This window comes from Argopecten irradians, chromosome 15, assembly GCF_041381155.1.
Source record: "Argopecten irradians isolate NY chromosome 15, Ai_NY, whole genome shotgun sequence".
NCBI classification, from domain to species: Eukaryota; Metazoa; Mollusca; class Bivalvia; order Pectinida; family Pectinidae; genus Argopecten; species Argopecten irradians.
This window is the reverse complement of record NC_091148.1, coordinates 27,472,212-27,494,347: the sequence shown is the minus strand read 5'-3', so window position 1 is coordinate 27,494,347 and position 22,136 is coordinate 27,472,212. Positions and strand designations below refer to the sequence as shown.

The window sequence follows — 22,136 nt, the reverse complement described above, 5'->3', positions numbered from 1 at the left end:
ACAGCAGTAAATAAAAACCACGTGACAATCGTTTATAAGCCACCAATTTCATCTTTCTATCTTACAGATTTAGCTCCCTTGCGGGTAGGTATCCATTGTGACGTCATGCCATTTTGTGGAGGCAATTCACGTCGTGTTCTCCCATAATGTATGACGTTACGCTTGCAAACACATGACGTAACAATTAATACTTACAACCCACCAGCGCAGATAACTGTAATATGCAAACACAAAATAGTGGGAGCGTAAAATCAGTCAGGATAACAACATGAAAAGTAAAAATATAAACCAGCTATTGCCTATGTACAAAGGGGCAACATTCCATCATAGGTAAACATTACAGAAGTTAAGTAAGCTAAATACGTTTTTTCTTAATTCCTGTAATACTTTCCTGTTGATGATTTTGGGTGAACGAGTTTCCTCATGTAAATAATTCCGTGAAACTGGACTCGGATACGTCATGCTATGTTTATGCGTTATTTAACTTTAAACTCCAAAAGGATAAAATGAATCCAATTAGTAGAGTGAACAACGATAACAGATATAACGTATGGTGAACCAATTGGTAAACAACTCTGCTGCAATATTGAATGAAAAGTGAAGCCAGGATCAAAGTCCAGGATTTTTTAAGAAGTCTGTTTTACATTTGATTGCCGCTGATGGCTTAATTCTAACAAAACAACAACATTGTAATACCAAAAACATCATGGTGACTACTCTCAAGGAACTACTTGCATGAAGGTAAATCACTTGTGACTTGTTGCCGAATGAAGACATCTATCCCAAACTTAAGATAGTATTTCTAGAATCGTGTAAGATGACACAATTTTAACAAAAGCAGCAAGACAAAAGGAATATAAAGGTCTTGCAAGGAACTGCACAAAGACACAACATTTCGAAAGTAAATAATAAATCCACTTACTTGAAATACCTTGTGCTATGCACGCTTTAGTGAGATATATGTAGGGCAAGAGTTCAACTACCACAGAAAGACAGCACAAATGTACCACAGCTTAACAAAATCTAGTCAACTACCACAGGAAGACGGCACAAATGTACCACAACTTCACAAAATCTAGTCAACTACCACAGGAAGACAGCACAAATATACCACAGCCTCCCAAAACCTAGACAACTACCACAGAAAGACAGTTCAAATACACCACAGCCTCCCAAAACCTAGACATTCACAAGCAACACACATTGCATACTTGACGGGTCGCCCTTCATTGACTCTTTATAGGACGTTAAACCTAATTAACTAGCCAACGTTGTTGACAAAATGGGCTTGTACATCGTTTGATCACGGGACGTTTCTCAGATTTACATGATATGCTTACTCCTCTGTGGCTACTTGTCCTATTCCCAGGGTTTTCTTTACAAATATTAATCTTAATAATGTTGCATAAATTTTAGACTTTGATGAACATTTTGTTATACTGTCGTCATTCGATATTTTGATACAATTTTTCATGGTATCTGAATGACTCCACCCTCAGTAATCGTTGCTAATGCAAGATATAATCACGATTTCGAGGACGTCAGGACAAAATGGCGGTCTCTGCTGGATTTTTGGAATACATTTTGACGTGACATTCTTTTTTATGTAGGTATTTGTAAATAAGCGATAAAAAGTATCTTAAATTTGTGTTCATTTCATGAGATCTTATCAAACGAGTCTAAGAAGTTTTATTTTTGCGAGCCTTACTTCTTGGACTCGTTTCATAAAATCTCATATGAAATGAACACTCATGTATGATCCTATATATACATAAATACCAGTTATGTAATGACGTCGCGCACAATGTTCGGTCACTTTTATGTAACGTTATTGAATGTAAAAGACGTCATTATCTTATAACATGACGAGCGCAATTGACGTCATTTCCGACATTCGGCAAACCTGCAAGAACAAAGAAAAAACGCAATTTTTCGAATACTTTTTTGAATTTTCAGTAGAGATTTCGCACACGTATATTTGAGCAAACGCGTATTTTTTTATTCTGAATAGAAAACATACTTCCTAATATAAAGTCATTTTCAACGTCGTGAACTTGCGTGACAGAACAGTCAATCTAAAAATTTCATTTTGTGTCATTTCTGCAAGAGAAAGGTTTTGTTCGATAAAAAAGTAGAACGACGTCGCAGTCTATATTTTCTGACATGTTATTAAAATAGAAGAAAAACGTATTTTTATATTAACAATTCATGTCTCTATCTCATGTATTAGTACCGTTTTGTACTGTGTGTATTTGTGTTTTTTCACTTTATTATCTTTTGCAAGTCTACAAACAAAGTCCACCATTTTAAAGTATGACGTCACAATTCATTATAACGAAATGACATTATGATAGTTCGTTTTGGGGGGAATCTCTTTGCCAAATTTTACCGCCATGTGGTGTTCAGTATGACCACAGTGACATTTTAACTGAAACCGCATACAGGTGCGTGTTACATCTGTCGCGCCAAAAAACGTCATTTTCTCAACAAAAACACATCAATAGAAAAATAAATATTACAAATATTTTGATAAAAGTCCTCCCGTTATTGAATAAATATACCCTTTCTGTTTTTCAATTTAAAAAAATAGTATTGCGCTTATATTATTTTACTGTTCAACGCTTTTTCCAATGAAATTCCGGCGTGACGTAAAAGTGACCGAACATTGTGCGTTATGTCAATATATGTTAATATAATCTTAGACTTGTTGCTATACAGTATAAGGCTCGTAACAAATCAAATTAAAGACTTCGTCTAATCAATTTCACATCACAAAGCCACTCATCTATTTACAATATGCATGCAGGCTGTACCAATAGTTATTACAACTCGGTCTTGGGGAACGCCTGGCTTCATTATCCATAAAGATTCTGTCATCCTCTACATTCCAGGAGTCACTGTCTCGCGATCTCGCAACCTCATTCAAGAAGACAATAATTTGCACATGTGTGTTAACAAATAAGCGTCTAATTGATAGAGTTGACAGTCTCAAACGTTTGGCTTCCAATGAGGTCGGTATGGCTTCCAATTAGGACGGTAGGAGTTTTCAAGTTTAAGCTGTTATAATTTCGAATTTCTTTCATTTTACATATATTTGAATTTACGTACTCTCATGCATGTCGCAAGATAAAAGGATATCTTGTAGAGGATTTTGAAGATATTGCGGTTCGTTTTCGCATAAACTTTAATGAGACTTCATGTATATATTTGATAATCATATTTCTTTTACTTATTTTTAGATAAGCTTACATATAGGCTTGTAAAAAAGGGTAGGGGGAGGAGAAATAATTGCGCAAACAAGCGAGGCTGAAACCTCGCGACCTCGCACTACCATCCCGCAACCTCAACTTGCAGGTCGAGGTGGCCCTAACCGACTACCATATATTTTCGGAGAAAACAATAGATCAATCACAGCCGTACGGGCCTAGGGATTCCATTGAAGATTACAGATCCAGCGACACCTAACTGCAAAACCTCACAGCAACCACAAGGTACAGTTATACATTTATGTTGATGTACATCACAGGACCAAACTATCTGTCTCATCTGGTGACACATAGTCTTCAGTTTTGCTATGACATTTTCCAGGGTGAATATAACGCGGGATGTAACTAGAATGTTGCTCGCCAATTTCCAAGAATTTTTTTTGACAAATGAAAATGGGATCAGATAGCAGGAACTGCCTTCATTGATCTTCACCTTTTCCATGTCGGTCTCTAAGAACATCGATTTCATTACATAATTTCCATGGACCTTCATGTCAAAATGTCTTTCATTATCCACGGTGGCCGAGTGGATTATATGCCCCAACATTATCAAATCAGGGTTGTGAGTTCGAATACTGTGTGAGGCGATTGTTAGGTGATAACCGCTGGCCGGAGGTTTCTCAGTCAATCTTTTTGTAAGGCATCGATATCATCATTTTACATCATTATTCAAATATAATTTGCATTATCTCGGATGAAAGCCAACACTAATACCAATTAATCATTTATTTGATTTAAAAAATAAGATCATTGTGAAGCATTTATGTCTTAAAACACACATATTTCGTTATTAATCAATAAAGTATACTGTATCAATATAGTGATTTTGTCTGAAAATTGGTTAATCTTTATATAACAATGTTTAAAAGTACTATGGTTGAAAGTAGTATATAAATCTCTGATTGATGTATGCACTGCTACGTATAATGTATTATGCTCCGTTTCCTCGACTCAAAGTCCAATAGATAATATTTATTTAAAGAGGACACATAAATATAATTACTCCACACCAATACAATGTATATAGATCTAGTTTCCAGAAAGGTTGGTGAATATAATTTGAAAGATTTTGTTTTGATGTGTCATTGTGTGGTGATTTTTTACTATTACAATGACTTGCTTTTGTTCTTTAGAAAAATATAGCACCAACATATCAATGATCATTATTATAATCATGGAAGCAGGAACAATTATTCTGATGAACTAATCAACTATCAATTAAATTCACAACCGAATGATATGTGTTTGAATCTCTAATATTACTATCAAAACCTGTCGATGACGATGATGAGATGATGATTGTTGATGATGATGATGATGATGATGAAAATTAAGGAAGTGTATGATAATGGTCAAGAAGTAAAAAAGAAACATTATGCTTACTAGTTAACGAAGAAAATAATATAATCATTTAAAGCACTTGAAAACCGTTTGCATGAATACACAATAGTCTTACGGCTTATATGATAATTGGCGTTTTGATAATTCACGTCCTTCTGTTTAATTCAATGAATGGATATAAAAATATACTTCATTTTAATTTTCTCAAAGTCTTATAAAAATATGACATTTATTTGATACAGTTAACCAAACCAAATGTGTAAGAACCTCAAAGACCACAAGAAAAGTGAAGCATTTTTATGGAAAAACTAGTAGTCGTACTTTGTATATATTCTTGTTCAAACCTAAATAAAATTAATCATGAACAATGTAAATTGATTTAGGTACTAATTGTTATGTATTTCTATTGTTCCACAACTATATGTCTAACTACCTCATGGCTACTACAATACCTGCATGCTCATTAGTTTGATTACACACTAATTAAATTAAAACAAAATGAAGCATTTTAAATCAAAGCATTGGTTTTTTTTTCAATTTAAATAAGCACCATATTAGTACAAGTAACCACGTCACTTGATCTCGTATAGCTCATACCGGTGTGTTTGAGGTAAAAAAAATTACATAATTCATTATTCCATTAATGATATTCTATTATTGACAGTACATAAACAATATTATCATTTGGAAAACTATTGATGTTTAATCGTGTATAAACAGGTGTTATTAACATATTAAACATAAATATCTATAGAACAGTTTGTTTTGCTTTTGTTGTCTATAGTGCATAGTGTCATGGCAGTTTTTTTTTTGTTTTTTTTTGTAATTTTAAAATGCAATCGTCATTACTTCTACTTCGAAGTAAAATAAGAAGTAATATTTTTATAACATAATGGTAGTATTGTAAAGTAAGTAACACGTACGAAAAATACTTATTCTTTTGCTTTTGTTTTAATAGATAGAATTACCATTAGCCGGCGGTGTAATACCTTTTAAGGTCCAATCCATGTTTAATGTTCTTTAGTTATTATTTGTTTGAGCATGCCACATATTGTTAACACTAATATCATTTTAAAATATACAAACATAAAATCACAAGCAAATTTTATGTTTTGAGCATTGTGTACTACTAAAAAAGTAAGTTTAAGGGAATTACACTGCAATTTATACAGACAACTTTGAAGTGCAATAACAAAACTGCTATAAGAGATATTAGTCACTACCAGTCAGAAACATCACTAAGCTTGGTGATGAAGTGATATCCATTGGTTTTCAGTGGTAACGAATAGCATTACCTAATATGTTAGATTTGTGACTGTTATACATTCATTATTGACGTATTTCTACAATGCATTTCACAACAAAAGTATCCATCGTGTATAAGCAAGTGTTGTGTTGACAACATAATTAAAACATGTATCTCTTGTGTAAAATACATATATCTGACATAACAAGTTTTCGTTTATAAAGATAATTATACAGTTATATGTAGATCTGGATCAAACAGTCTTCTAATTACAAAATCCATATGGCTATAAAAGCATACATAATTGTAAGGCTTATGAAAGATATTACATTGCTTGATTAATAGTGGTTTAATTTCTTTTGAAGCCGAAGCAATTTTTTGCATTAGAATTAACTTATTCGATTATCTTTGATATATTCAAATTCATATTACTTTTCAAAGTTAGCTTCACAATTTAGAAAAAAAAATGTGTCGCAGTAAAAGAGTAAAAGATATAGGAAATAAAAAAATCTAAATTGTAGAACAGGGATGTATGACCTTGGGTAGAACATAAAATTGTGGTATTTAACAACGACATTTTGGACAACTGTACAAAACGATAACACATAGTACAAAAAGGTCGTGTGTCTTTGCTTGATGTCTCCCGCCTCTCCACCCCACCTACATTCGTCCACACTAGCTAGGGGGAGACTACCCATCAACGTCCATTCTCTTAGGAGGTGTAGGTTCGTTATTTTGGAACAAATTTCTGTTGCTACCTGCAAAGAAATTTGATCAGTTTCAGAAATAAATATTTATCTGTTGTTATTATTTCCTTTCATTAGAATTTAATTTGTTTATTTAAGTATGTCATGGACATGACGGGTAGCTCACTTAAGTTTGGATTGTAACATTATCTTATGTACAGATTTATAAAGCAGCACAAACTGGTTCATTTATAAAGCAGCACAAACTGGTTCATATACATATTTGTATAAAATAAAGTTGTATTAATTTCTGTTCATCTAATAAATGCATTTTTATTCGTATGTGCATTATAATTAGAGTTAAATCATGTTATTAATCGATATGGTGTTAGAAAAGGAACAGACATGGTCGCAATAGATGACATGTTAGCTAATGAAAGTCTTGGTAAGCTCAGATAGCATGCATGTGTTATCCAATGAGCGGCAAGCAGAAGTAGGATGTTAGCCAATAGGAGACATTGTTATAGAAAACATGACAGAAACAGTGGAAGCAGATGAACAGATGACGCGGACAGCACACAAGCAAAACAGAGTGAATGCATATGGATGATGGTAAATGACAATTGATTAGCAAGTTTATCCAAACATAAGAAATAAAACAGTAAACAAGATCAGACTAAACAAAACATATCAATTATATTCACCAACATTTCACATCTGATATCAAATGATATACAACTAGATCATATTTTTCCCCAATATCCTATCAAGTTCTTGTTGATGTTATTCATGAACACTTTATCATAGGTCCCTTATATAGTTCAAAATGACTTGCAAATAATCAGAATGATAAGAAAACTACTATTACTTTTATAGATTTTTTATTAAAGAATTTTGTCATGTCATAATTGTGTTCAAACATTTCATATGTGCATATATCAATCCAAGTCACTGTATAACATGTCTTCTTCATGTCTTCTTTTGATACATGTTTGGAGTATATCATATGATTACAAGTTCAAAGGATACAAAGAAATCTTACTGTTTATGTTTGTTGTATACAGTGGACCCTCGACACTGATGATCAGGATATTTCACAATCCCAAAGGAATTGCTGGCAACAAATTTTATTATTGACTAATAAGTATCATAATGGGCCGGTAATAAACCCCCTCTCAGCAATAACCCCCCTCCCCAGAACCCACCATTCTAAAAATTTGCAATCTGGATGATTTGGACTGGGAACCCAAATGTTTGGCTTATCGAGGGTCCACAGTACATATTGACCAGTACACATACTGGGCACAATAACTGTCATTCGTTCTACATGATTCATCTATCTATCTTCAAACTTGTATAAAATCAAATGTACTGACTGTACATTATTACAAATTAAAATTTACTGATCATGATCTCACTGTACAAGCATATGAACATGTAAAATACTACTATCTTTATACTTTGCAATGCACAACCTACAAAAATAGAACTATTCAGTGTGTTAATATATATTGTATTCATCATGTAGTGGATTCTGATCTACCAGAGTTACTTCCCTTGGTCTCACGTAATCAGAACTCTGGAAGATTAGTGTACAGTTCACATTGATTTAAAAGTTATGCATATCAACTGTAGTATACATGCTGGAATGTATCTTTCTTGTTTCTGTTTTTTTTATAATTGAACAATATAATACATGTTCTCTTTATTTCCTAATATTGAATCTGGAGATGATACATATCACATAATAACACATGTGACTCAAAATTAATTAGATATCAATGTTACTTTTCTCTTTGAAGTTCCTTCTGTAAAATCTTGTTTAAATATATTTTCAGAACAAAAAATATACTTGATAATATATCCAACTAAAATGAAACTAATTATTATTTGAGTTGGACACATCAAAAATATCAAGGCTATCGTTTTAGAAAGAGTTTTATAAATATTTTCAATATTTTAGACGTTTTAAATAATAATTTCACCTATTTCTTGCTTGCCTGAGAAAGCATTGTTGAGTGTTATGATAATAGGACGAAACTATTTACACAATGATTAACAGATCACCATCATACACTTATATAACTACTGTACAATATAAAAGTAATGAGGTTAATTCATTAAAATAATAGAAATATAAAGGAGTATGCACCAAATTATCATATAATTACATTAATTATACATAGTAAAGTAAAAAAAGAAACGGAGGCAAGGAGCGAGTTGTGTGCAGCGTAATTAAAAAGAAAACCGGGGGAAGACATGCTTTGTCAGACTAAAGTAGGACTTATATATAGAGATATGTGTTAATGATATTGTGCAAGTTAGCTCTACATGTAGATCTAAACTCTGTAAATTAGAGTTATTTGCCCTTGTTGGTAGGTAGGTAGGTAGGACTAGGTATCACAGACGTGTGTGAATGTATTTATTCAGATATATCAGAGTTACTTCCCTTTGTTTTGCCAGGCAGTACTGACAGTGAAATGAAGGGAAGTAACTCTGCTAGATCAAAATTTCTCATTATCTGTAAAGGGAGATAACTGTATTGTTTGTAAAATAAATCAGAACACTGAACAGGGGGAAATGTGAACATTCTGTAAGCTATCAAAGTCTACATCTGAAAAGGAAAATAGAAACAAAAATGTGAATTTTCCCAGCAGCATTTTCCCAATGCATAGTGTTTTTTTCTATTGTCTCTGCCAAAATTAGCTGCCCATTCCAAAGCGACAGATAAACTACATCCAGCATTTACCCAAGCTTTACTATCACCAACATCCCACAACTAGTACATACACTTACGTCAAAATGTGTAAAAAAAAATATGATAATTCGTAATTGCTGTAAGTAGTGCTAATTGCTAAACATGTGCTTTTATAATTGTTTGCTTGATGATATTTTAGACTTAATTAATGAAGTAATTCTATAAAAGATTGAAATGAATTGCAACTTGATTGTTAGATGATTATACACACAAATTAAATGCTTGATTTAATGACAGTGCTTGTTTCATTTTGAATAATGCAGGCCAGTGCTTTGCTGTTTTTTTTTTAATTTTTTAGAAATTATTTAATATGTATTCTTGAAGGTATTTAAGTATATTATATTACATTTTTCATAATATTCAAAAGTATTTACCATATAAAATTTTTACGGATCCAAAAATTATCTACAAAATTTAGTTAATACAATTTCGAGCATTAGAACACATACAACCTACATCAGAACACATTTTCGCAAACATTTTTAACTTTACAAACAGTCTAAGTTAAAAATGTTCCTTAACTTCAGTGATGCTTTCATACGAGAAGTAAAGAAATGTTGATGAGTACTGGACCCTACAGTATTGATTTAACAAAATGGACCTTGACACATTGAAATATCGATTAACACATAAGTACATTAATGTACAAATATCTGTATTGAATTATAAAAGTTAATGTAAAAGAGTTAAAGCTATTATTGAGTTATAAGGTAAAGTTTATATGTAAATACATTGATACATGAGTATAAAAAAGATATTTACATTATTATATACATTTATATATTCTTTTGGTTAGTTATATTCCAACCATCTTTTTTCTACAGAAGAAGAAGTTTGATTTTCATATTTACCTGGATCAATCAAAACATTACTTTTTGCAAAGGGCAATAGAGAAAATAACAAAACTGTTTTTTCTTAACAAATTTATGGCACTTTAGATATTTACAAAAGAAGATTGCATTTTTTTTAATGAATTATTTTATAGCATTTTCCATATAGATTTACATTCATTTTATAAATTTAAGCCAGGTACATTAACTCTTCGAAAGATCACCCTAGTTTAGATAATACTGTGCTACTAAACCTATTTAAAAAGGAAAATAAAATGTTTGATAATGTAACAAACATCAATAGTTTCTAAGTTAAGTTTTAATTTTGTTTATAGAAAAATTCAACCAGCATAACAGATTAATGTCCATGCCAGAAATACTTGTGTTATCTGTAGGATTTGTCAATATTATGTACCCTTTTCTTTGTTTATTTCAAATCTACATGTTTATTCAAGAAAAGCAAAAAAAGGGATATCCAGAACCATTATCATGTAAAATAGAAGAAAGAAAAGAAAAACTATTCATATACTGGCCTTATTATGTACAAACAAAATCATTTTTGACTCAATGACAAGACATTCTTTTGACCCTTGAAATTTAGCAATTTAGAAAAATCTATTTAACTAAATTAGAAACAGATTTTAATTTGAAGTGACATAACATAACCAAATAGATTTGATGCTTTAGTTTCATTATTATAGACGTAAAAAAAATTCTAAAGGGTTTATTGAAAAGCTATTTTTTTTCTTTTCTTTCTTTCAAAGAAAATGGTTCAGAGAAAGGAATTAGAAGTTGAATTCTCCACGGTTTGTTTTTGTATACCCAATATTAGCGTAGGCAGTATGTTTTCCGGGGATTGGACTGGAACCAAAATCGGGCAGCTCCCGTAACATGTGATAGCGTGTATCGTGGTACTCCTGACACGTACAACAAGCCTGGACCCACATCAGCACAGTCGCAATGATCGAAAACAGAACTCCAATACAGGCTACGTAGGTCCCAAAGTTGAGGGAAATGTCCGGCACCACACTCAGTACTTTGTAAAATCCAGCGAACCTGTTAGGAGTATAATCAGGCACTGGCAGACCATGCCATTCTGCCCCAGTGTCCGCCAACACACCCAAAAATACCAGGACTATTGAAATAAGTAAGCAGATAGCTGGAAAAGAAAGAAAACATTCTTACAATAACAGCACACCATCTATTAAACCTATTCATTGTCTTACAAGTATAAGACACTTTTAAAAGCAATGAATGCTTTTTAATTACAGTCAAACTCGGTAAATACGAACTCGAAGGGACCACGAGAAAACTTCGAGTTATCCGAGTGTTCGGAATAAGCGAGTTCTCAAGTCAACTGTCAATCTCTTCACTTAGTATACACACATGTGTTAGTAGTTCCGTGTCGTAAGCAAGGAAGGTGTCAAAATCGTAAATTTACTGTGGAAACCGCTTACATTGAAGTCCTTGGGGAATGGAAAATATCATCAAAATTATTCAATTTCAGTATTAACCATGAAAAAAGACGATGGAATTGTGTGAACACGGATTAAGCAGTATTTTGATATTGAATATACCGATAACTGATTTCAATTTATGAATTATAACTATAAAACTGAAACGAAAATATTAATTAAAATCACAACAAATTATGCACTGATGATTGTTGATACAATATAACTAAGGATAATAGCTGAACATCTAACAGGTATCTCCATGTTTATGTAGTTGAAAGCGGCTTTTGAAGTGCCATTATACGGCAGATTTGTTTTTAATCTGCATTTTTGGCAATCCATTACTCACAAAAAATCTCACTTTGTGTTAAACGAACATGTTATGTAGGATTTTTGTCATTCGGACCAAAAATTTATTTCGTATTAAACAAGTTTTTCAAATTTTCCAAATTCGAATTTTCCGAGTTATTTTAACAATGATACAGAGGGGATTCGGCCGGGACCGCCAAAGTATTCGTATTAAGCCGCGTTGTCGTATTATCCGAGTTCGTATCAACCAAGTTCGACTGTATCTCCACTTCAACATTCAAACTTCTATCTCAGAACACGCACAATTGAAACATGAATATTTATTGTTTTAAGAAATATGTAAATTGTTGAAAGGGAAATCAGGAATATTTCCGATCACTTTGTTATAGGTTAACTGTTCATGAATTACTAAGAAATAGAAATGTAATAGGTATAAAAAAAAAATTATCATTCACTTCTATGTAAATTCATCACAATTGTAGATCTAAAGGGTAGGCAAGGATTTTTGTTTTTTTTTGAGATCCTATAAGTTTTTTTCAAAATTACCTATGATACCAACATCGCTAGCCAATGGTATTTAGTCCGATTCTCTTCCTACTACCCTTGACATATTTCACTTTAGAACGGGTGTTCCAGCACTGCGCCACGTGCACCTGCTGGATCACCGCAGTTGTGTCCCTTCCATTTACGTAATAAGCAACCAATTAAAAAGCTCATATCATTGTTGTATGTATGAAAAAAATGCCAGCGCCCTATGAAACAAGTATGTTGTTTGCGACAGATTCAAAACACCAAAGATTAACATGTGTGTGAGTCATTTGTTTATTAGAAAGTTCGGGCGCTACCTAGTGTCCAATTTTGTTACGAGATCGCAGTATATCTTTGAATCGTTTACTTTGTTAAACATAAACCATGCACATAATTTCCAATCTGTTTGGAGAGCAACGTCTCCAAGACGTTCATTTAGCTGGTATAAAACATCTAATTGATTAAACAGACAGTAATATAACTTCGCTAGGAGTTGCTGTTGACAGGCATGACATGCCTCGGATGCCTGAATATACAAATATAGGTCACTATGCTATCGCTTCAGTTCAGTTTTGTTGACATATCAAAGCCGCATTTTCATTGGTCGCCTGAACCTAGCCGCATCCAATGAGAAATTGAAAGCAAAAACACCTGTTCTGAAGCAAGATCTGCCAAGGGTAGTTGGAAGAGAATCGGACTAAATACCCTTGGCTAGCGAAGTTGCCATGATACTTACTTAGCGGAGTTGTTGCTACGGCTAGACAGAGCTCTCCTGTAGTGGAGGCATATTTCCTACAGGCGAGGATGAAAGTTGTAGCGCAGCACACGATCATTCCCAGAGATCCCAGCAGGAACAGCAGCTGAGCTACCTCTAGCATCGCTGTAAACACATACATTCAGTAAATCACACATCATGACATGTATCAAAATAAATTCATACACATTAATGCCATTTTCATGAATTCATACGGATACTAATGACATTTTAATGAATTCATACAGACATAATAATGAAATTTTTATGGATTAGCACCCCTGTAAACATTTAAATCCACAGAGAAATTAATGACATTTTTATACACTTGATTGTAATTAATAAATTGAATTTATACACATAATTCATATAGATATTGATGACATTATATACGGACAATTCGTCTAAGGTACAGAAACCATAATGCATGTAAAATATATGCTTACAGATTTATATATTAATGATATTTTTATATTTATATACTATACATAAATGGTATTTTTATAGATTTATATATAATGTTATTTTAAATTTCAACATTATCAAATAATATTCAGCAACAATGCCAGTTCCATAGCATCAAAATTCACACATGGAATCATTATCAAGTTAGCTTAAAACGATATGACCAATGAGAAAGCTGAATATGAAAATACCTGACCAATGAAAGAGCTTGAAAAGCGGATTACTCATATCCGCCGAGATACCCTAATCAGTATGGTTAGCTTAATTTAGTTCCAATTAATTTGTATCCTATAAATCGCAGTCTGTAAACTAGAACTTAAATTAACATTAGGAATTAATAATTTATACTTTAAGAACTATTCTAAATATATTTAAATCACTTTCAATCAAATTAACAATTATATCAAATGAAGTCAGTACTTACGAAATTGAATTTTATGTATACAAAAATGGATATGAACCAAAACAAATTATGTACAGCGGATCGGAACCATTTATAACCATTGGACATATAGAACTATATACATGTACTTACGTGGAACCAGTCCTTGATTGTCGACTTTGCCGAGCATCATCATGTTGATAAATCGGCCCTCGTCCATGAAGAAGAGACCAGAGTTTATAGAACGCGATACGGTCGAGCTACTGTCGTCCGAATATGTTAAGTCCACTCTAAGGACAAACCAGAAGGGCAGTAAAGCCGCCAACACACAGGCAAAACTACAAAGAGCGTAGATTATACCACACAAGGCCAGGACTTTGGCCCGCAAAAGGTTGGATACCCATTCCGCCATTTTCAAAAGTTACACTTCCGCGTTTTACCTGCAGTCGACAGGTATTTAACACACCTGTGCTGAATTAAGTTCTAGCTTCACTCCAAATGTGGCGACTTTCATACAAAATGTCGTTGGAAACGTCTAGAGTCAGTTTATAAGCATGTTAGTGTGTCATGTTCGACACAAACATCGAAATTCCTGAAATTCTGAAGCGCTGACCGCCTTTCTACAACACCGCCATCTTTGTTTACCGTTACAGGTGCGAATGTGACGCTATCTAATAAAGGGAGGTAATTCATGATAAGCCGCGCCCCGAAAACTTCAACTGTCGCACCAGAAAAAAAAATGGTTTTTTTTTACATCAAAATCATCATCAAATCGAACGTTATCTACATAAGTTTCACATAAACAATATATATTTAGATCTGTACAATGTTGCTATATAAATACCTCAAACTTTTACCTTTTTCCTAAAATATTTTCTTCTTCTTCTTATAAAGAACACAATTCCATCGATGCCGATGATTATATTGTGCGGATTGGCAGAGGTGTGATTGTGGAAAAAAAGAGTGAAGTTATTTACAGTGATCGTGAAGGTGCATGTTATTTTTTTATTATTATTTTCTTTTAGTGACAGTTATAAGATAAAAATATGATAGAAATTTTAGGGAGTGGGGTTTAGGTTTTCAAGTTCTGTTTTTAGGATATGTGACTTGAAGACCTCTAGTGTAGTGCTTTGTACTGTAGCCACCGGTAGGATGTTCCATTGTCGAATTGTGTGTGGAAAAAAATGAGTGTTTGAATATGTCCTTGGTGGCAGCTATGTCTATATGTGAATGGATGTGATTGTCTCGTCCTGAAGTCTGTCAGATTAAGAATTTGATTATAGTTTATTGCCACATGATGGTGTATGATTTTATAAAATAAAATTAAACGTGTTCTTGTTCTGCGTGTTTGTAGTGAGGTCCAGTTGAGGTTTTCCATCATGTCTTGTACTGAACTTGTGTTGTGGTATCTGCTTGTTGTGTAGCGTGCTGCTCTGCATTACTTTGGCTGAACTATTTTTTCTTATTACATCTTATACATATACCAATAAATCTGATGTGTATAAATCAACTATGATATTTTAATAACCCTAACCCTGTCTCTATTACTAGGCTGTTGAACTGAAAGCCTAATAATATCAAAGTGCCAAAGCCACTCATAGATGCTGTGAATGAAGGACTCAAACAAAGGTATAAAAAATGGTTTTTCATTTAGATATAGAATTTAGTAAACTATACATAAGTGTGCAGTGTTGAATTTCGAAGTTTAATAAAAAAATATTTACGATATACCGTATTATTTTATGATATTTGAAGTTTTTCAAGAACAATAAGTTGAATAACTTATTATCCTGAGATAACTGTAATAAATTTTATTTCCAAATTATTTTTGAAATAACGATTTCAACACCAATGAAACCGAATGATCAGAATCTGAGTATCATGTTTTTATAATTCTTTATTAATTGCTAAATCATCAATTTCATCAGTGTCTCTTCAAAGACAAAAAAATAATAAGTAAACATTTTCGTATCTTAATATCCACTTAAGGATGTACACCTCTGAGAAGTCAAAATTTTCTTGTATTAAACTTTTTTTTCTCATATAGATTTTTGGAAAAAGGAGTTCATACCATGAAAGAAAATGGAATAAAAAACATATGTCCGTGTGCTCGTTTTTGAGCTTTTGTCACTCAAAGATACCTAATTGACAAAATATTGGATTTTATGGGAATTTTGCCGTTTTAACCATATAAGATAGAGATTAAGGCCATAATTTCCTAATGAGGTGTTTGATATGTATGAATGTTTGTAGAATTCATTTTCTAGTAGTCTTCTTTAAAAATATACCAGATTTGATCAATTAGACTAATATTTTTTCTCAGAATAACAACATATGCTACCCCTACCCCTTAATTTTGAGCTACGAAATGCACCATTTTCAGCCATTTTTGCCAAATTTAACCCTTTATAGAATAAGTTCTGGTATTAAACTTTTGTTCTTATTTTGCATATCAATAGGAAAACGGTTGTTCTTTCTAAATCAGGAAGAAAAATGGGGGGTCCGTGTGCTTACTTTTTTGCCCCATTTGAATTTTTGTTATTTTTCAGTATTTTAGAGTAAAAAATGAAAGTGCCCAAATTACCATTAAATGTATAAATTAAGTCACAAAAGTATATCATTTCACATATTAATGCTCAATATTTTAATTACTACGAAACTAGTAACAATTTGCAGCAAAAATTAGCTCAATACAGCTAAAAATGCTGGCGCAGTGATGATTTAAGTAAAACAAATTTCAGTAAAAAATGGTAAAACTGTGGCTCTACTTCAAGCGAAAAAAGACACAATTTCAAAATGGCCGCCAAATGGGCCATTTCTTAAAATCCCCGTATGAAAAATTCTCCTGAAAATAGAAATGTAATTTTTTGACCAAATTTGCATCTGGCAACGTGCTACAGATACAGATAAATTGTATTTGAAAATCTCAAAACTTCTTTGATCTATGTTGAAACGAGACTTCAACGGGACTGAAACCTCAGAAGAATACATCCTTAACATTGAAGAATATAATATTACCATTTCCGGATATGTTTTGTTTTCCTTTTTAGAAAACTAACATGGGTTGCTTTGACGACTTTTGACTAATAAATTATGGCCAGATACTTTTGCCAAATAAAAGGTACATTATTTCATTAAGTATATCACTCGGATTTCTTTTAAATTCACAAGAACGCTAGCCGTTAACATCAAGAAAACGTCATGTAATGTATCGGACTTTAGCAAGTCTTCGTAAGCTATCGTGCAGAACATTTATCGTGAGTTTTACTTTGCCGACTTTTGACTAATGATAAAACATGGCCATATACGTTTGTCAAGTTAAGGGTACATTATTTGGTAATTTATAACAGTCAAATTTCTTTTGAATTCATAAGAACGCTACCATCAAGAAAACTGCAATACATCGAACTTTAGCAAGTCTTCATAAGGATACCGTACATTACACGGCAATATAAGTTTATTTGTCACTTTAAGTTGCTCGTTCATAAAAAGATCTATATTTTCATTACATTTTGTAAGTTTATGTTGATAGATTTGGTACTTTTTCCCTTTCCATATACCGCAGTTGTCGATAAACAAAAGACAGAACTCCAAGTGACAGATCAAGGGAGGAGGCACGTACTCAAAACTATTAACTTTTACTGCGCAATAATATCTCAGATATAGTTCGTCAATACAACCAACACAAAAAACTTTATAAGCGTTATAAGAACTTTCTTTTGCAAATACCTTCCTAACATTTTATTACAATAATCGATCATTAGCATGAATTACGTAAAATTTAAATAAACATACACAATCCAAAATCCACCGAAAGCCTGTCGCGGAGGAAGACAGCTAGAAGGTGTTGTTCGTGATTTTCGGGAGACCAGTGTTCTCGGAGTAATACAAATATCATAGAGTCCCAACTGAACACTTAAAACACTCTATCCATGGTGTATACGTATGTACAAATTCTATGTCTGTGGTTTTGAATATCGGGGTTTTATTTTTTTATACCATAAAGTATTACATGAAATAAACAAAACAACTTTTAATTTTCATCGCGGAGTGGTTTCATTGTTTCGATGTGCACAGGCTCTCCGAGCGTACCTAAGAATGCTGTTTCACAGCATCAAAAATGTATGTACTGTACTATATATAGGCAGGTTTGACTAATCACAGCCGTTTGGCTGTCTATAAGTCTATAAGGTAAACACCTGTGGACTAACATATCATAGGTGATTAAAACATGCCCCAGGGACGTAGGAAGGGGGGGGGGGGGGGCAATTGTGTCTTTTTGCCCCCCCCCCCCCCCATTTTCGCCGAGTGAAATGTTCTACAATAGTACATTTGAAAGAAAAAAAAAGGTCCTCCTGCACATTTTTGTACTTCATTAAAAAAAAATTGCGCTGCGCGGCGCGTTTCGTAAAATGTTCAACCACGTAATGTTAAAAAAACCATTGTTGAACTCATCTCGGTCAGTCTAAATCATATTTCCCATGAGATACCCCCAGACCACCCCAAGCTCGCACGCTAATTTGCGTAATCATTAACATTAATTACCTGTTATAGCGACGCTATTGCATGTCTATCGATTGTACAAGGATTATATGTAATGATACATGAAAAAAGGTATATCAAGTATCTCCTGTGGGTGCGGGGCGCCCGAGGGGGATTGGGTGTTACAAAACATAGAGGACCTTTGCCCCCCATCACATTTCATCTTCCTTCGCCACTGCATGCCCAGTTTCATGAATATTCCTTAACTTAAATTTCCCCATGGAAAAGCATTACAAACGTTAAGGAGTACTTATTAAAGTTAACTTTAATTATAGAGCGTATTACTATGATTGCAGGTCACACGATTTTGTTCCACCCAGGGTCCAGCGTTATCGGTGACGGTCCATAAATGTTGTGCATCATGTATGTGTAAACTGTTGAACACTTATTATCAAAAGTAAAATTTGTTGTTTTTTTCTCAAAATTTAATTATCAGACTTTGATTTAGTCTTCCGTCTTCAAATCATGGGCTCAGTCGCGGTTTTTTTATACGAACATTAACGTTGTCCATGGTCTGGTGTCTGTAAACTGTTCTCGACGTTTTAAAAGGTACATACTGATTACTGAGTTCATTCTCGATGCAAAATTTACATGTTGATAAATGTCATGCCCCCTTTTATCCTTCGTTGTGCATGTCTCATTTAAGGATCGATCGCGCGATCAGAAAACAGCTAAAGTTTGTGTCTGTATCCAGTTTAAGATTTTATATGAGATCGTTTACAGGTTTTGTTTAACTGTTTTGCATGTGCATGCTGGAAGGTTTTGGTCCCAGGAGTGGAACAAAGACACCAATATTTTTGGAGAGAAATGAACAATAAAAGATGTGAGCAAGAGAATTCCCGGGTCCCTGTGTTACAGATAATACAGTCTGTAACATTAACTTACTGCAAGCTCCCTGTGTTATAGACAAATGGACATCATAAGCAGAAGGTTGTCAATTATTATGAGAGTCTGGAATTTGTCAGTACCTGCACTTTTGTATCTGTTAATCCTAGATAATGATTTCAAATTAAGTCCTTGAATATAACAGTCAAACCTGCTCTAAAGAACGCTTGTCAATGACAAGCAATTTTTAGACTCCTCATGTGTTTTTACGTTATAATGACACTGTGCATAATGACCACCTGCTTATCCAATGTGGTCCACAACTGGTCATTTAAGCCTTGTCAAAGTTGTATAACAACTGGTCAATGAAATAAACTTTTCGAGTTATGTCCCTTCTGGTATTAGCATTCCTTCTAACATTCGAGAGACATGGAGATAATAAAAGCTAAATTGCTAGGATATTCCTATGGTCTTGAATTTCAGCATTCTTCCAGATATCAGAGAAAATACACACAATTAATTGTGAATTTCAGCATTCTTCCAAATATCAGAGAAAATAGACATTATTAATTGTTTAAATAAGTTTCTTTATTATCATTCCATTTCCATAATTGGTAACAAACCATTAATGGTACAACATGTACTATTGGATACAGTACACGCTTAGAAGTAGTAGGTCTAGTACATTTTAGATAGATGTGTATATACATGTAGGACACTCTGTACATCCTATAGTATACAGAAGAGTACCATAGGGGTTTGTTACACAAGTTCAGGAAGTATTATAGTATATAGTACACAGCATATCAATATCATCAAACTCAAGTTACAAGCCCCTGTGACTTGAACATTATGAACCAGAGAATGCCAGCTGTTGTAGGCACAAAATAATGAAATTGAGGATATGCTCTATGATTCAGTCCCAGCTGAATACACAGCTTGGGGACCTGGTACTCAAACATCAACCAAATATATATTATAACTATATGACTTACTCAATATGCATGTGCAGGTGCATGTGTATTCTGCTTCTACAGGGTTATCTGCCCTTGTGGGTAGGTACTGATTGTGACATCATGTGTTTGCTCTCATAACTTCATATTTTCAAGCAAAAAATGACAAGATTCACACACAAAATAATGATGTTACAATTAATTCCTACCGACAAGGGTAGATAACTCTGCAGTATAGAAAGACAGAATAGTAACCTTAAAGTTATCTTAGTAAGCCTACAACCCTTAAACTTTAACTTTATATGATGTCTTTACAGGAAGGATGGTACGTTTGAAAAGCAAGCAGTGAAGGCACAATTGTACTGACATATGTCAGTGAAGGCACAATTTGTACTTGTCTGACATATGTCCATACAACTTAAGCACTTGTCTGACATATGTCCATACAAATTAAGCACTTTCCTGACATTAAGCACTTGTCTGACATATGTCTATACAACTTAAGCACTTGTCTGACATATGTCCATACAACTTAAGCACTTGTCTGACATATGTCCATACAAATTAAGCACTTGTCTGACATATGTCCATACAAATTAAGCACTTGTCTGACATATGTCCATACAAATTAAGCACTTGTCTGACATATGTCCATACAAATTAAGCACTTGTCTGACATATGTCCATACAAATTAAGCACTTGTCTGACATATGTCCATACAACTTAAGCACTTATCTGACATATGTCCATACAACTTAAGCACTTGTCTGACATATGTCCATACAACAATTAAGCACTTGTCTGACATATGTCCATACAAATTAAGCACTTGTCTGACATATGTCCATACAAATTAAGCACTTGTCTGACATATGTCCATACAACTTAAGCACTTATCTGACATATGTCCATACAACTTAAGCACTTATCTGACATATGTCCATACAACTTAAGCACTTATCTGACATATGTCCATACAACTTAAGCACTTATCTGACATATGTCCATACAACTTAAGCACTTGTCTGACATATGTCCATACAAATTAAGCACTTGTCTGACATATGTCCATACAAATTAAGCACTTGTCTGACATATGTCCATACAACTTAAGCACTTGTCTGACATATGTCCATACAACTTAAGCACTTGTCTGACATATGTCCATACAAATTAAGCACTTGTCTGACATATGTCCATACAACTTAAGCACTTGTCTGACATATGTCCATACAACTTAACCACTTGTCTGACATAATATGCACATACAATCTATCAAAGCACTCATCTGACAAAATAGGTCCATACAAATTAAGAGATTGTCTGATACATATACACAAATAAGGAAAAGAACTAATTAGCAGTTATTTCAACCTACCAGCTACATTAAGATTCATCATGAAGGATTATGAGTCAAATCCTTGTGATTGAACTTTGTAAGAGGACAGAGAGACAAAATTCTCCTGATATACATGTAAATACATAAACTTATTAATAGTACCTGTCCAAATTTTCTGTAGAATTGGACATAGCAGGTACATTAAAATTAGTGACAGTGAAAGTGGCCATTTTAGAACCTACCCCCTGATGGGGTACAGCATGAATGCAATATTCATTTTATATAGATAGCACAGAGTAAAGATGTACATATCTATTGTACCTGCTGATGTTTAATTGATATACATATATCCACTCCTCATTTTCACTATCAATGGAACAAATTTTCATGTTATTTTGCCGATATTAACATCAGAACCATTTGAAGAATCATGTTTAAACATACATTCTGTTGTATG

General features: G+C 33.3%; 1 protein-coding gene and 1 long non-coding RNA gene across 3 annotated transcripts; both read right to left on the bottom strand.

The window, feature by feature from the left end:
• Positions 1-3,977: 3,977 nt before the first annotated feature.
• On the bottom strand, positions 3,978-14,674 carry LOC138309281 (uncharacterized). 2 transcript variants are annotated; one of them, XM_069250456.1, is made up of 4 exons: positions 14,173-14,674; positions 13,155-13,298; positions 10,950-11,286; positions 3,978-6,611 (listed from the first exon to the last, which is right to left on the bottom strand). In XM_069250456.1, the coding sequence occupies exons 1-4, from the start codon at positions 14,429-14,431 to the stop codon at positions 6,608-6,610; spliced, it is 744 nt and encodes a 247-aa protein (XP_069106557.1). In that variant the 5' UTR covers positions 14,432-14,674; the 3' UTR covers positions 3,978-6,607. The 2 variants fall into 2 exon arrangements, with proteins under 2 accessions (XP_069106557.1, XP_069106556.1); XM_069250455.1 differs by lacking the exon at positions 3,978-6,611 and having other exon boundaries at positions 7,404-11,286.
• Positions 14,675-19,949: 5,275 nt separating this feature from the next.
• Positions 19,950-21,421, bottom strand: LOC138309328 (uncharacterized). Its single transcript, XR_011206252.1, has 2 exons — positions 20,807-21,421; positions 19,950-20,756 (listed from the first exon to the last, which is right to left on the bottom strand). It is a non-coding gene; the product is annotated as an uncharacterized lncRNA (long non-coding RNA).
• Between the last annotated feature and the right edge of the window lie 715 nt (positions 21,422-22,136).

Excerpts from the sequence above, each read along its gene's own strand:
- LOC138309281 (XM_069250455.1), bottom strand. The coding sequence starts at position 14,431 with ATGGCGGAATGGGTATCCAACCTTTTGCGGGCCAAAGTCCTGGCCTTG. Across the intron at positions 13,299-14,172 it reads CAATCAAGGACTGGTTCCAC|CGATGCTAGAGGTAGCTCAG; the intron begins GTAAGTACATGT and ends ATGTGTTTACAG. Across the intron at positions 11,287-13,154 it reads CGTAGCAACAACTCCGCTAA|CTATCTGCTTACTTATTTCA; the intron begins GTAAGTATCATG and ends TTTCTTTTCCAG.